The 13,009-nt window shown below is 43.4% G+C and overlaps 1 protein-coding gene across 1 annotated transcript in view; it reads left to right on the plus strand.

Annotated features, from left to right (window-relative positions):
- The window catches only part of IPO11 (importin 11), a 703,238-nt gene that overhangs the window by 180,083 nt on the left and 510,146 nt on the right, over positions 1-13,009 (plus strand). Inside the window, exon 9 of the mRNA XM_077462617.1 lies at positions 9,733-9,803. Within this exon, the coding sequence (XP_077318743.1) occupies positions 9,733-9,803 (71 nt within the window). The remainder of the gene's footprint in view (positions 1-9,732; positions 9,804-13,009) is intronic.

The raw sequence follows: 13,009 nt of genomic DNA on the forward strand, positions 1-13,009 counted from the left end.
TTCATACACGATGGGGTGGATTTACTAAAGTTGGTGCACTTAGAATCTGGTACAGCTCTGTGTAATGTAACTAATCAGCTTCTAACTTCAACTTGTTCAATTAAGCTTTGGTAATTAAACCTGGATGCTGAAGATTTCTATGCAGAGTTGCATCAGATTTTGCAGTCTCCAGTTTTGGTATGTATATCTATTCTATGCTTTGTAGTGACCCACAACCACTTCCATTTTGTCGCATTGCCAAAGATCTTGGCACCCTTGCTTGCCCTTCTCAAGACTCAGGGCATCCATGTGACAGGCTATCTAGATGACCTTCTCCTGAAGGAGTCATCTCTCAGCTATGGCAATTGACCTACTTCAGTCCTTTGGTTGGGCAAATTTGCTCTTCAGCTTTCCCTGTGCCTTGAATACTGGGGTCTGATCCTGGCTACATTCAAGATAAAGGTCTTTTTTTCAGAAAAGATAGTTGTTTCTCTAAGAACTCATGGTCAACAACTGAGATTCAAAAGAAATCCCACAATGGGATTTTGCTATGAGAGTTCTGTGTCTAATGGAGGCCTCCTCTGAGGAAGCACCTTTCACCCAATTCCATTTAAGAACTCTCCAAATAAACGTTCTCTTAGCTTGGAAAAAGCAGACTGACTGCCTTAAAGCGGGAGTCCGCCGTTTTTTTTTTTTTTTTTTAAAGCCAGCAGCTACAAATACTGCAGCTGCTGACTTTTAAAATAATGACACTTACCCGCCCAGCGCGCCCGCGATGTCGGCACCCGAAGTCGATCTCTCGATCGTCTCTCGGGTGCTGCCGCCGCCATCTTGGGTATGGGAATCAGGAAGTGGAGCATTGCGGCTTAATTTCCCAGTTCCCTACTGCGCATGCGCGAGTCGCGCTGCTCAACAAGGATGGTCCCAGCTGTCTCTGGGATCCGTGTGTTTCCCAGCAGACAGCGGGGGACCTTCGGAAAGGGGCGTAGCTTCTGCAGATATCTATGCCGGAAGTGGGTGCAGATACCTGTACTGTACAGGTACCTGCACCCCCCTCCCCCCTGAAAGGTGCCAATTGTGGCGCCGGAGGGGGGGAGGGTTCCAATGAGCGGAAGCTCCACTTTAGGGTGGAGCTCTGCTTTAAGGGAAACAAACCAGCTTCCATCATGGACAGAAGATCGGTGTCCAGCAATTCATATGGTCCACATCGCAGGTGTAGACAACTGGCAGATGGATTATCTCACCCGCCTCTTTTTGGACTAAGGAGAATACTCTCTTCTTCTCTTCATCAAGATGTTTTCAATCTGATATGCTAAAAATGGGGGACTCCAGATGTGAACACCCTGGCCTCCAAATACAACAAACTAACTAGAACAACATCTTTTGGATGCTTTTGTTTTCTCATCTCCATTATAGCTAATCTATGCCTTCCCTCTACTGAACATTCTGCTTCAACGGCTCCGTAAAATAGAGCAAAAGAGGAAAATGGCAGTTTTTCTTGTGCCAAAATAGCCCAGAAGAACCTGGTTAACAGACATACTCACACTTTTTGCAGAAAAAGGCTAGATCTCGAGGTCCTTTTATCCACCCTACTTCACAGTCTCTGGGGTTAATGGCATGGCTGTTGCAACCCAAGTCTTAAAGTGGAATTCCAGACTAGATCTAACTAACCTTAAAAATGTCTCCCGCCCCCTCCTAATTCAAGTACTAATTAGCCTATAAAAGGAGGATGTTTAGACCTACCTATTCTCAGGGTGCTCCGGTCCTGTCACAGGATCTTCCCAGTAGCTGGCTTCTGGGGAGAATTATGAGCAACAACAAATGTAATGCCTGGGTGGGGCATCTTTTGTTGGCTGTCCCTTCACTTCTCTGAAGCTGGCCGATGTGAGATCACATGACCAGACCACCCTGTGAATAGGTAAGTATAAGCATCTTCCTTCTACAGGGTATTTAGGAGGGTAGTGGGAGCCATTTTAAGCTTCGTTCTAGCCTGGAATTCCACTTTAAAGGGTAGAGTGGTTTCTGAGTCTGTGATTCCTACTTTGCTGAAAGCAAGAAAAGGTACTTCCAGGAAAATGTATTATCTATCTATATCTTAACTAAAATCTTACTACTTTCGTGAGAGCAGTCAATTCAGTACTAGAGATTACTTGCATTCTGTGCCACGCATTCTGATCTACATGCAAACAGGTCTTGAATAGAATCTAGCTCTTAGAACCCTGAATAGTCAGGGTTTGGTCATCTTATTCATCAGTTTCCAAAGGCCTTTGGCCTTATACAAACCTTTATTCTAGGTGTTTCTCGTAGCAGGCCCCCTTTGCAGCACCCTGTGATTCCCTGAGACCTTCCTTTGTATCCATGGGGGACATCCCCTTGCAGAGCCTTTACAGCAAAGAAGCCTTTCTAGGGGCCATCACATCTGTCAGATGTTCATTCTCAAGTGCTGGGGAGGCTGATATTAACCTCTTATAAAGAGGTATAGCATCTCTGGTGAGCTTTTATGTAACACTAGCTGTCTGAAATGGTATACAGCACTGATTAAGGAGGTAGTACAGATATAGTTGATAAGTGCTGCACATTATTTTGATATAAATTTTACATCTGTCAGACGTGTCTCTGAACTGCGGCCCTTTCCTGTAAGGAGCCCCCTCTCATACTTTACAATGACAAGGTTATATTATGCCCTAGATCAGGGGTACTGAATTTAAATTTGCGGAGGTCCGGTTACATATAGTAGGTGAGGTTGAAAAAGAGACACAAGTCCATCAAGTCCAACCTACGTGTGTGATTATATGTCAGTATTACTATGTATATCCCTGTATGTTGTGGTCATTCAATGCTCCCCACTGAAACCACCACATGTGAAAGTGAATTCCACATTCTTGCTGCCCTTACAGTAAAGAACACTGCGCAGTCTAAGGTTAAAGCTCCTATCTTCTAATCTTAATGGCCACGTGTCTTATTAAATTCCCTTCCATGGAAACGTTTTATTCCTATTGTGGGGTCACCAGTATGGTATTTGTAAATTAAAATCATATCCCCTCTCAGGCATCTCTTCTCCAGAGAGAATTAGTTCAGTACTTGTAACCTTTCTTCATAACTAATATCATCCAGTCCCTTTATTAGCTTTGTTGCTCTTCTCTGTATAGCTCTGTTGCCCTTCTCTGTATTCACTCCATTTCCAGTACATCCTTCTTGAGGACTGGTGGCCAGAACTGGACAGCATACGCCATGTGAGGCCGGACCAGAGTCTTGTAGGGTGGTAGAATTATCGCTTTATCTCTTGAGTTAATCCCCTTTTTAATACATGCCAGTATTCTGTTTGCTTTGTTAGCAGCAGCTTGGCATTGTGTTCCATTACTGAGCCTTAATTCCCCCAGTGAGTAGATTGCATTCATATTTTTGCCACCCAAGTACATTATTTTAAATTGTTCCACATTAAACCTCATTTGCCATGTAGTTGCCCACTCCATAATTTGTTGAGATCTTCTTGCCCTGCTTAGCTTAGTATCGTCCGCAAATACATAGATTGAACTGTTTACCCCATCCTCCAGGTCGTTTATCAACAAATTAAATAGGATTGGTTCCAGCACAGAACCCTGGGGGATCCCAATCTCCACCCCTGACCATTCCGAGTATTTCCCATTTATCACCACCCTCTGAACTCGCCCTTGTAGCTAGATTTAGATCCGTGTACTCACCCTATGGTCCATGCCAACAGACCTTACATTGTACAGTAAATGTTTATGGGGAACTGTGTCAAATGCTTTTGCAAAATCCAGGTACACCATGTCTACAGGCCTTCCTTTATCTAGATGGCAGCTCACCTATCGCCCGGTAGATAGCATACAGTTTGGCGCTTCAGGCCACTGATTGCCCTCTTTGTCCTCCTAAGAATCGAGTACCCTACCACCAGAATCTGCCTTTCCTTTCCCTTTTGTTTCCCCCCACTCTCACTGGAGGAGTTCTTCCCCTAGCAGCTAGGGGAGTTCCTCAGCTCCAGCAGTGCTGGTCCCTGACTGGTTTCACCAATGTCACGCAAAGGCGCATACTTATTGGGATGTTCCAGCCCAGGATCGGTCTCCCTGGCACTTTCACCTCCTTCCTGTCACCCATCTACTCTTTTCTAGTGCCTGCACCTCTTTGTCTCCATCTGCCCTTGTGCTGGCACCTGCTGGGTACTTTCCTGGCTCTCCTTTAGTATGGAGGGTCTTCTCAGTGCTGATAGTTGCTTTCCTAGATTCAGATCCTGGGCTTCCAGGGAAACAATGTGCTTACATTTTGCACAGCAGTATTTGTCCTTGAACAGATGACCAAGGAACGCATACATAGCGGTAAGATGTACACCGAGTCACATCTCCACACCTGCCAGGATCGTACCTATTAATTTAATGAGGATTGGGAATCCAAATTAACTAACAACTAGCTTCTTGACACTGATACTCAACAATACACAGGTACTTACAACCCATTTTCTTTCTGCAGAGGTCCTAATCTATTTTTTCTTCTATGACCCAGGTCTTTCACATCACAGCCCCCTTTACATTAGTGTCCTCAGTCCTCCTTTTCCCATCACAACCCCCTTTCACATGAAAGCCCCCCAACACTACAGCCCTGCTTACATCACAGCCCCCTTGCATTCACACACCCCTCCCCCACATCACAGTCCTCTTTGCAGTCACAACCCCCCACATCACAGCTCGCTCCCTCCTGACATCACAGCCCTCCTCCTCACATCACAAACCCTCTGTATAACAGCCCCCATGTCATAGATTCCCCTTCACATCCCAGCCCCTCATATCACATCGCAGCCCACCCATATCACAGCTCCCCCATATCATTTTTCCACGGTTACCCCCACCTCTACATATGATAACTCCACAGAGGCACCATCACTGTGAAATGCAAAATTCTAGCTAAAAATAGGGTAGAGTGGGACTTTGAGTGTGCCTCGGTTTAAAATGTAGAAAAACTTTATTCACCAGCCATGGATTGTAATATGTTTTTAAGGTTTTCATCTGAAATAGATTACAGTTTTACTGTTTCTTTTGGTCCAGGGTTTGTAGATCCTGGTAGAGAATATCAGAAATGTGGCCTATGTGTTTTGCGGTAGACCCCACTTCTTCAGGGCCTTTAAAGGAGCACAAAAAATATATAAGTATTACAGAATTAAAAAGTAATTGAGAAATACAGAGCCAACAACATTTGTGAAATGTTTAGTGAACATTGACATTACAAATACAGCGTATGAAAAATCACATTTTATATATCATGAAAGTGTTATGACATTATGGGGCATTTGTAATTGCCCACTAGTAAAGTTCCAACATAGCCCAGAGCTTTAACCAAAAATGTGCAGTTACATAGCATTTTGTCTGACGTTTAGCTGTGTCTCACAAGCGCAAGACTAATTAAGAGGATAAAATAAATTACATATACGTCTAGATACTAAATTCAGTCATCATAAATAATAAAGTTCATTCATAAATTACCTTCAGACTGTGCAGTTTGTGTATCGGTCCAGGAGAAGCATTAAGCCTGGGGAGCCCATGGGGATGACCTCCTGAGCCTTAACGGAGAGAGCAGGGTGGACCCTAATGTCTGAATAGTGGTATTGTAAGTGTTTAAAATCACATTATGCTGATAGAGGTGCTTGAGGAAAAGGGATGCAGGTAGTCAGGGAAGGGAAAGGGAGAAAGGACAGAGGGGGAGGGGGGAAAGGGGAAACGGAAGGGAAACGAGTGATGGAGAAAAAGAAAGGGGGGGGAGAAGGGGATGGGGGAAGGGAAAAGTGTAAGAGAGAACAGATGAAATGGGGAGAAAGGGGGGGAAAAAGGAGGGGGAGAAAGATAAGGACAAGGGGGAAGGGAGGGGGGGTAGAAGGGAGGGGAAAGGGAAGGGAAACAGGTGAAGGAGAAAGAGGGGGGAGAAGGGGGTGGGGGAAGGGAAAAGTGGAAGAGATGGAGAGAAATGATGGAATCGTGAGAAAGGGGGAATGATGGAGGGGGAGAAAGAGAAGGACGGGGGGAGCATGAAGGGAGGGAGGAAGGTAAAAGGAATGGAGGAGGAGGAGGAAGGGGAGAAAAAGAAAAAGGGAAATGCAAAATTCAAACTGCATCCCTTTTCCTCAAGCACCTTGATCAGCATAATGTGATTTTAAACACTTATAATACCACTATTCACACATACAGTATCTCACAAAAGTGAGTACATCCCTCACATTTTTGTAAATATTTTATTATATCTTTTCATGTGACAACACTGAAGAAATGACACTTTGCTACAATGTAAAGTAGTGAGTGTACAGCTTGTATAACAGTGTAAATTTGCTGTTGCCTTAAAATAACTCAACACACAGCCATTAATGTATGAACAAATGGCAACAAAGGTCAGTACACCCCTAAGTGAAAATGTCCAAATTGTGCCCAATTAGCCATTTTCCTTCCCCTGTGTCATGTGACTCATTAATGTTAAAAGGTCTCAGGTGTGAATGGGGAGCAGGAGTGTTAAATTTAGAGTTATCCCTTTCGCTCTCTCATACTGGTCACTGGAAGTTCAACATGGCACCTCATGGCAAAGAACTGGGGATCTGAAAAAAAAGAACTGTTGCTCCACATAAAGATGGCCTAGGCCAGTGATGGTGAACCTTGGCACCCCAAATGTTTTGGAACTACATTTCCCATGATGCTCATGCACTCTGCAGTGTAGTTGAGCGTCACGGGAAATGTAGTTACAAAACATCTGGGGTGTCAAGGTTTGCCATCGCTGGCCTAGGCTATAAGAAGATTGCCAAGACCCTGGATCTGAGCTGCAGCACAGTGGCAAAGACCATACAGCGGTTTAACAGGACAGATTCCTCTCTGAACAGGCCTTGCCATGGTCGACCAAAGAAGTTGAGTGCACATCCTCAGCATCATATCCAGAGGTTGTCTTTGGGAAATAGATGTATAAGTGCTGCCAGCATTGCTGCAGAGGTTGAAGGGGTGGGGGGGTCAGCCTGTCAGTGCTCCGACCATACGCCGCACACTGCATCTAATTGGTCTGCATGGCTGTCATCCCAGAAGGAAGCCTCTTCTAAAGATGATACAATAGAAAGCCTGCAAACAGTTTGCTGAAGACAAGCAAACTAGGACATGGATTACTGGACATATAATGTGGTCTAATGAGACCAAGATAAACACATTTGGTTCAGATGGTGTCAAGCGGAGGAGTGGAAGAGGACTCCAGTAGCAACCTGTGAAGCTCTGGTGAACTCCATGCCCAAGAGGATTAAGGCAGCGGTTGAAAATAATGGTGGCCACACAAAATATTGACACTTTGGACCCAATTTGGACATTTTCACTTAGGGGTGTACTCACTTTTGTTGCTAGCGGTTTAGACATTAATGGCTGTGTGTTATTTTGAGGGGGACAACAAATTTACACTATTACACAAGCTATACACAAGCTATACACTCACTAATTTACATTATAGAAAAGTGTCATTTCTTCAGTGTTGTCACATGAAAAGTTGTAATAAAATATTTACCAAAATGTGAAGGGTGTACTCACTTTCTTGAGATACTGTAGGGGTCCACCCTGCTCTCTCCAGTAAGCCTCAGGAGGTCATCCCCACGGGCTCCCCAGGCTTATATCTCCTGGACCAATACACAAACTGCACAGTCTGAAGGTAATTTATGAATGAACGTTATTATTTGATGATTGAATTTAGTATCTAGATCTATATGTAATTCATTTTATCCTCTTAATTAGTCTTGCACTCCTGAGACACAGCTGAACATCAGACAAAATGCAATGTAACTGCACGTTTTTGGTTAAAGCTCTAGGCTGATATGTTGGAACTTTACTAGTGGGCAATTACAAACGTCCCATAATGTCATAATACTTTCATGATATATAAAATGCGATTTTTCATATGCTGTATTTGTAATTTTCACTAAATATCCTTTTAACAAATGTTGTTGGCACTGTATTTCTCAATTACTTTTTAATATTGTAATACTGTAGACCCCTGTTACAATATTGTATATTGTAACCCCTGTAGACCTTCCGTTCCTCCCGCCTGCTCTGCTGTTTTCATGGTGCAGGTGCGTGCATGGGGGGAGGGGGGTTCCAGGTCCATCCTGCCATTCCTCCCACCCTTAACAGTGGTGGAAAGAGAGATTAGTCTGCTCAGGATGCTGGGTGGTGTGGCCGCCGTCCGGACTGGACTGTCACACGGTCCGCCATTCATGATGCCTGCCCTAGATCATCCTTTCCTCCAAAAGTGATTTCAGCATTTCATCTTAATGAGGATATTGTTCTGCCACCTTTGTGCTGTGAATCTAAGCATCCAGTATCCATTGTATGGTGGATTAGATATTCCAATAAACAAACCTACGCTCAAAAACTTTCTCCTCTGCTGTGCCCAGTCTACCAGATCTGTTGGAGTGTCTTGGGCCTTTAGACACCAAGCCTCTGTTGTCTTACTATGTAAAGCTGCCACCTGGTCGTCTTTATGTGCTTTTTCAAAGTTTTGCAAGGTGGATGTCCAATGTTCTCTGTATGTAGCTTTCAGCTGCATGGTTCTTAGAGTGGCACTCCGAGTGCAGGTCTTTTTCCTCTGTTGTGTTATGGCCTGTTGGCTCAGTTCCATTTGCCTAGTTGTTGCTCACTCTTGTATTCATTGCTTGGGGATGTCCCATGTTGTATGAATAAATTGCATGGGTCCTATATTGTACGATTAAGATCAGAGGAATTTTGACTTACCTGTAATTTCCATCTTAGGGTCCTTTCACACGGGGCGGATTAGTTCTGATCCGCCCCGTGGATATCCGTTTGCTCAGCGGGGATCACTCCGTCGATCCCCGCTGAGCAGGGAGATGACAGGTCTGTCTCTGCACACTGCGCAGGGACAGACCTGTCACAGCGCCGCTCTCCCCTATGGGAGATCGGATGACGACAGACCGCAGTGCCCGTCGTCACCCGATCCGATCCGCAGACGGGTGGAAAAATAGCTTTTTCCTCCGTTACACTTTTTCGGATCGGAGCGGGTCGGATGTCAGCGGACATGTCACCGCTGACATCCGACGCTCCATAGAGCTCTATGGAGCACCCGTTCAGGTCCGCCTGAAAAACTGACAGGCGGGCCTGAACGGGACGTCAGTGTGAAAGGGGCCTTAGAGTACAACACAGGACATATCGCCAATTTCTCCTTGTTACTCTGCATTGCTTTCTACAAAACGGAGGATTCACAGAGTGGGGTAGGGTTATAGCGATGGTCCCCTGGGGGACGGGGGGGGGGGGAGGGCGGATTTTAAAAGTTTTTGGGTATCCTCAAAAGTTCGTTAGCATTCAATCACCTGTATGGTGTGAGCCTATAACCCAAGGTGTATGAATAATTTACCTTTGTCCTGTACTGTACTCTAAGCAATGAAATGTATAGGCAAGTCAAAATTCTTCTGTTTGACTATCATTAACTTGTTAAAGCCAATACCTGTTTTTACTGTTTGGGTTTAGATTTAAATTAAAGCATCAAAGGTATTACCGTCAAACTGACTCAATGAATTGCTGTAAAGTGGGAACCTTTGCGTAAAGTACTTTAGGGAAAAAAGGAAAAAAATATATTGCTATATTGTTCACTAGACAGGTATTTTTCCTGCACACATGGTTTAAAAATCATAATAAATACATGATAGTTGTCCTCCAACTTAAATATTCTTTAACAATGATTTTAATTACACTGTGTTACCTGATGATTTAATTTATTTTCCAGGCAGAGGTATTGGAGCTGAACATGTTTGCAGGGAAAGGATTGAGAAGATTATCATTCTATTTACCAAAGTGGTAAGATAATGTCAGCATTTTATGGTTGAAGAAGTTGTTGATTTCATGTCCATGATCTCATGTGATCTCCAGCTGCATTCTGATTGATCAGCGTCTGTTTAGCTTATTGTTCCATATCATTATGCTGATTCCTTTCTCCCATCTCTGTCTATTTCAGCTGAAGTGCCAGTGATAAGCTTTACAGTGGGCACCTGTGCTTTCTATTAGATTTTTTATTTTCTAAAGTTCAATCGGCAATAAAAATGGCCTTTGGCTTGGAGAGGATGGGGGAGGTGCAGCCGATGCTAGAAATACCTTCTACTTTGATGTTGCAGTGTTAATGGTCTGTGCTTTATCTCCATTACATTGCAAATATAATAGGCTGAGATATGGAGTGGGAGAGGAACAATTACCCTGAGCGCTTTCCTTTTTTTTTTCTGTGGACACATCATTCATACTTCAGATTTCCATCTATTCTTCACTGTTCAAGATAAACTTCCCGCTTTAGTGTTTGGCTGTATAGCAGACTAGTCACCTATTTCAGAGACACACTTAGAGTGAATCTGTGAAGTTAGAAATTGGGAGCTGACATTACTGACCTACTGTCAAAAAGTACTACCTGGCTGCCGCTGTTTTTAATACTTTGGCCTCATGCATAATGGACATTGTTGCAGATGCTGTTTTTGGCTTCAGGCGTTTTTTTTTTCTTTAAAAAGTCTAAACGCAGCTATTCAGCATTTGTTTATTTACCTGCTAGTTCTAGATAAGTAGCTCAAGGTATTGAGAGTATTGGATCTGCATGGCAGCCAGGCCTTTTTTTAGGACAGATCATCAACTATCTATTTATAGGTTTCCATTTAAAGGAGAAGTACTCCAGACAAAATGAAATTACATATCTGGGGGAGTATTCTGTACACATTCTGTGTACAGAACACTTCCATGTAGCCACATTGCATTTCCAGAAAATTACAGCAGCTGCAGATTGAAAAAGAAAGGTAATTTTTAATAATCCTCCTCCACCCGACTCGTTTCAGAGTGACTTCATCACATGGTTATAAGAGGTAACCTTGTCTATAATATAAGTACAAATGTCAGAAACAGTATATATTCACAGTGGGTACATAGAACAGTAGGTAGATCGCACACAAAAGCCACATACACACTATCAGATTTTCTGCTGATTTTTTTCCTTCAGTTTTACCAAAACCATGTAGTAGAAGGGCCTGCCTGATTGCATACAAATTGAAATTCCTAAGGTTTGACCTCATATTACATGGTTTTGGTAAATCTGATGGAAAAAATCGGCAGAAAATCTGTGTGTATAGGGATTTTGTCATTCATTGGTGTATCAAAGAACATTGAAGGTTTGGTTTAAAAACAGAGTCTCAGCACTTTCTGCATTTCTGCCCAGCCTTGGGGGACAGGTATGTTGTACTGAATAGAAGAGCCAATCGTAAAGAGGAGCATCCAAAAGGTGCTACACTCAACCTGGAAAGAGCAGAGGAAACTGAGGCCTGGCAGAGTCCTAAAATTAAAGACAGTATTGAATAGTATTTGTATACTGGGGGTTTTAGCATGTGTGTATGAAGAACATATATAAAAAGTTGGCTGTAGTCAGGCCTACCTGCACCTATGGACCCATTATGGAATGGCAGACCTCACATTGAGTGAGGTCTGTCATTAATAGGAGTATGGACTGGAAGGCAAAACAAGCATATATGTATGCACGATTGTGCAGGTTATATGTTGCAAAGCTATATGAAATAATTGCAAGGAAAATGCATATATAAATGTGTATGCCTCAAAGCAGATATATACGTGTAGGTGACAACAGTTCAATGTTTCTGTGGATATATACAAAATACATAGGGTCTGATCAGTTCCATGTAAATCTTTTTAGAAGGATTACAAGATATTGGTTTCCCCAACAGGCTGCCCATCACGGAATAAAATGTGTTTAGGCGCAGTGTTGTAAAGTCTAAGTATGTAAAATGCTACAGATAACAACAAGTGGCGTAAGAAAATATCTCTAGCTGCTGGCTAGAGCTATCGTTGAAAGATTTTTTTAGCGTGCCTAGAAAGTCAATGTGATCCATTCATATGAAGTTTACAAGTGAACTATGTAAGTAATAGGCTAGAAGTGCTATCTAATCTTGAATAGCCTGTTGTGTCCTAGGGGTGCTTACCTGGCCTTAGACAGCACTGCTAAAATGATGTGTCCTCCTCCATAAAGGTGTGCAGCAGGATAAATGAAAAAACACTGCTGCCACTGTTATATATGTTCTTTCGTTCTCCCAATCACAGCACCCACCTGGATAGGTGGCAGCTGTGTTTGATATGGGAGAGTAATAAGGCTCAGTCTGCATGTGGCCTCCCAAGTATATATGTATACATCTGTGTGTATATATACAGTATCTCACAAAAGTGAGTACACCCCTCACGGTTTTGTAAATATTTTATTATAACTTTTCATGTGACAACACTGAAGAAATTACACTTTGCTACAATGTAAAGTAGGGAGTGTATAGCTTGTATAACAGTGTAAGTTTGCTACCCCCTCAAAATAACTCAACACACAGCCATTAATGTCTAAACCTCTGGCAACAAAAGTAAGTACACCCTTAAGTGGAAATGTCCAAATTGGGTCCAACGTGTCAATATTTTTTGTGGCCACCATTATTTTCCAGCACTGCCTTAACCCTCTTGGGCATGGTGTTCACCAGAGCTTCACAGGTTGCCACTGGAGTCCTCTTCCACTCCGCCATGACGACATCATAGAGCTGGTGGATGTTAGAGACCTTGCGCTCCTCTACCTTCCGTTTGAGGATGCCCCACAGATGCTCAATAGGGTTTAGGTCTGGAGACATGCTTGGCCAGTCCATCACCTTTATCAGCTTCTTTAGCAAGGCAGTGGTTGTCTTGGAGGTGTGCTTGGGGTCATTATCATGTTGGCATACTGCCCTGCGGCCCAGTCTCTGAAGGAAGGGATTCCTGCTCAGCTTTGGTATGTCACAGTACATGTTGGCATTCATAGTTCCCTCAATCAACTACGGCAGCACTCATGCAGCCCCAGAACATGACGCTCCCATCACCATGCTTGACTGTAGGCAAGACACACTTGTCTTTGTACTCCTCACCTGGTTGCCACCACACACGCTTGACACCATCTGAACCAAATAAGTTCATCTTGATCTTATCAGACCATGGGACATGGTTCCAGTAATCCA

Source organism: Lithobates pipiens, unplaced genomic scaffold, assembly GCF_037356315.1.
Source record: "Lithobates pipiens isolate NorthernLeopardFrog02 unplaced genomic scaffold, aLitPip1_a1.2 Scaffold_3, whole genome shotgun sequence".
Lineage (NCBI taxonomy): Eukaryota > Metazoa > Chordata > Amphibia > Anura > Ranidae > Lithobates > Lithobates pipiens.